The 3614-nt window shown below is 35.7% G+C and overlaps 1 protein-coding gene across 1 annotated transcript; it reads right to left on the bottom strand.

Annotated features, from left to right (window-relative positions):
• Positions 1–1399: 1399 nt before the first annotated feature.
• LOC107174315 (UDP-glucosyltransferase 29-like) lies at positions 1400–3137 on the bottom strand. Its single transcript, XM_052439196.1, is given in 2 exon segments — positions 1400–2002; positions 2005–3137. Coding segments are annotated over 2 exon segments (1353 nt in total). The 5' UTR covers positions 2912–3137; the 3' UTR covers positions 1400–1556.
• Between the last annotated feature and the right edge of the window lie 477 nt (positions 3138–3614).

The following is a 3614-nucleotide window of genomic DNA, read 5'->3' as shown; positions in this document are numbered from 1 at the left end:
TACCCTATAAGGATAACTTTCAATCACCAAAACCTTCTCGTCGATGCGTGGCATTTCATTTTCAATATTCTATTTATTCCCCAAACATAGTATACAAATTGTTCCATGGTGAAAGTTGCAAAATATATGTCCTATGCTTGTTTGGTAGTTGGTGTATGCTAAAAGAGTGTTATAATATACTATTACTATGGTTTTCAAATAATGTAGGAGCTTGTTCATTAAGATGAAGATGAGGAACAAATTCAAAGCGATGAGCAGAATACTTTATGGAGTATTAAGAAGTAAGAATGTACAATCCATCTTCTTTTAAGTGTAAAAACAAAGGCAGATGAAGAATCATTTTGTATATATGAAGTTGAACAACGAATGAACTGAACAATGAATGAACTAACATTTATCTTTATTACATGTATTGTTCAAAGTATTGGATTATTATTCTAATATAATGCACTTAATTATATTTTTTTAGTAATTGTTTTAATTTTATTACACTTCAGTTATATAATTCGAGTAAAAATTGGTCAACACAATTAAAAAAAAGTTGCATGCTTTCAAGGGACTATTCAGTATTTTCGAAGCTTTAAAATATGGTTCAAATCTAATTTTTCCAAAGGTTACACATTTTTACCGACGGATATATTCTGTTGGAAATATACTGTTAATAAGAAAATATGTCCTTACGAAATGTTTTTATTCATCGTTTGATTGCATTTTTTGATGGAGTTGTTTTATTTTTACCGAGAGAAGTGCTCCTAGGTAATAATTCATTTTTTCGAGAGACCATTGGAATTATAGAATTAACGATAAGCGTACAGACTTCAATGGTAATTTTCCATCGTTAATAAGTATTGCCGAGGGATTTGTGAAATTACCGAGGGAAGTTTTCCCTTGGTAATTCATGTTTTTGTTGTAGTGACAGCTGGCGATCTGCACGTGGCAAACAAACAAAAGGTCTATTGAATTTGATCTCCTTTGACTCTTGGATCACCCATATCGTGTGGTATAAACGTAATAGACAACTTATTATTTAGTGAGCTTTGATCTCTGCTTGATAGCAAACAAACGCAACTAAACAACAACCGGCAAATTGCACCCACAGCAAAAAATGCTAAAGAGAGAGAAGAAAGAGAGAGAAAGTGGGCTGGGTAGAGAGATAGTAAAATTCTCTCATTTTTTTCTCGTCTTTCTCTCGTTTTTCTCCCTCTTTAGCATTGCTTAACAAATAAAAGGTCTATTGAACTCCTTTGACTCCAATATATATCACCCATCACCGAATCACTTCTTCAAAACCAAAGTGTATACGTATATCGTTCTCTCCTGTTGTGCATATTAAATTTATTAATAGGGAATTTACCAAAGCAACCTTACCCAATTTATTTAAATTTGTACAATAAAATAATAAGATAACTACACAAGTCCATTGATAAGAGATAACTACCAAACCACAATGCTTAAACATAATTACTTCGAACAGAATAAGATTAATAAGCTTAACTGTAATAAACATGAATTAAATTTGCACACACTAATGTATACATATTAGATTATGTAGACAATCATCCACAAATATGGATCAATTCATCCGCTACCCATTCTATCTCTTCCTCCCCTTTCTCTTTTATTTTCTCTCCCATTTCTCTTGTTTTTCTCTCCCATTTCTCTCCCTCTCTCTCCATTACCACCTCTTTGATAACCCTTGCCATCTCTTCCCTCTGAATCCTCCCACACTTGTTTCTTCTTACCTCTAGTCCAATGCCAACATCTTCAACCAATCTTGCATTCAGTGGCTGATCAACATGCATGGGCATCGCGATAATTGGAACACCAAGCTTCATGCTCTCCATCACTGAACTCCATCCAGAGTGACTCACAAAACCTCCGATGCTAGGGTGCCCTAGAATCTTCATTTGCGGGGCCCAACCTTCGATAACCATTGCTCTCTCTTTAGTCCTCTCTAGAAAACTCTCTGGCAACTCTTCATCAACCTTAACTTTCACTCCCAGGGAAACCTAACAACCCAAATGAAATTTACTCCACTTAACTCTAACCCTAGGGCTATATCTTCCATTTCTTCTTTGGATAGAAAGTACTCACTACCAAAAGAAACAAACACCGTTGATGATCTCTCCTTCTTGTCAAGCCACTGAATGATTTCCGTTACTCCCTTTTCATGATCACTTTGCTCAATAGGGTCTTGAACTAGAGGGCCAACAGGAACCACCTTCTTCTTTATCAAATCAGATAGATAATCAATGTATTTCCCTTCGAGTTCACGGAAACTCTTGATCAAGACGATGTTGCAGGAGCGTTCGAAGCATTGAAGAAGCCTTTTTGTAGATGGTGACTCAACCATGTTGGAAAAATAGGATTTCATATAATAATAATGCATAAAAATTGATGAAAAAGAAAACTCTTCATCATCATTGTAAGCATCACCTGATGAGTTTTTCTTAATGGCGTGAACCATGAAAGCGCTCGTCGCTGCAGAGCTAACAAGAAAATAAACAGCCGGAATATTAAGTGACGAAGCTAGCGCCGGCGCCCAGGGCTGAATCAAATCATAAATCAAAATATCGGGGCTTAGATTTTTCAGTATGTTGAAGAAACTAGAGCTAGCCATGTCAAAGGCCTTTTTGAGAGTGGGCATGAGATGAGGCGGCAAACCTTTAGTCGTGTGATACTGAGGAGGAAGCTCCGGCGATGAGGGGAGATGAAGCTCAATAAGTTGTATTGAGAGTGAAAATTTATCCGATTGTTTAATGGAATTGAGAATGGATGGCGTTGAACAAAAACATATGTGGAAATTTGATCTCTTGGCAAGCTTCTTGGCTAGCTCTAGAAATGGAAATGCGTGACCATGAGCTAACCATGGGAACATCAACACACTATAGTTTCTCTGTGTGTTACTCATGATGATGATTAGGGTATGCGTTAATTTTTGCTAGTATTGCCCCGTTTGCTTCTAACATGCTTGAACATTTAGGCAGCTGAGGATTTATGTCATGAGGCTGATGAGGTGGGAAAGACAGGTGGCGGAAGAGTGTGCAATCATTGAAATTAAGAAGATTCGCTTTCTACCTTACGTTTTTGGTTTGAAATCATGAACGTTAACTCTTTCCAGTAACATGCCCGTGCTACACAAGTTCGATTGAGACTTGTGTTATGACGAAATGGTTCCACTTAACAATTGACATGGCCCACATAGCTTGGCAATTTGTGTCCGCATGTTTTTATTATATATATATATTACATAATTCTTTACTTATAACCTAATCTAACCTAACGTTACATTATATCAAATTAAAAGATGAGTTTATTTATTTTAACATAATTCTTTCCTGCACCCACTTATTATTTTATTTTATTTTATTAATAGGGTGTTGCTATTAATACCCCTCCATTTTTTTTTAAATTCCTTTTCTGTTTATATTCTCTTTAATACTTAAAATAGCGTTTGTTTATCTTTTTTCCTCAATAAATCCCCGTAGCTAGTTTTTCCCTTCAATTTCAGCCCCCTTTCAGATCTCTCTCTTCAACCTTTGCTCATTCAAGTTTCTTCTTTTTGCAGCAAAGATATTTCGTGCCTCATGCACTTAATAATTGTTACTAACTTT

The sequence above is a fragment of the Citrus sinensis genome, chromosome 4 (genome assembly GCF_022201045.2).
Source record: "Citrus sinensis cultivar Valencia sweet orange chromosome 4, DVS_A1.0, whole genome shotgun sequence".
Taxonomy (NCBI): domain Eukaryota; kingdom Viridiplantae; phylum Streptophyta; class Magnoliopsida; order Sapindales; family Rutaceae; genus Citrus; species Citrus sinensis.
The sequence above is the reverse complement of the archived record's forward strand: the minus strand, read 5'-3'. Positions and strand labels throughout refer to the sequence as shown.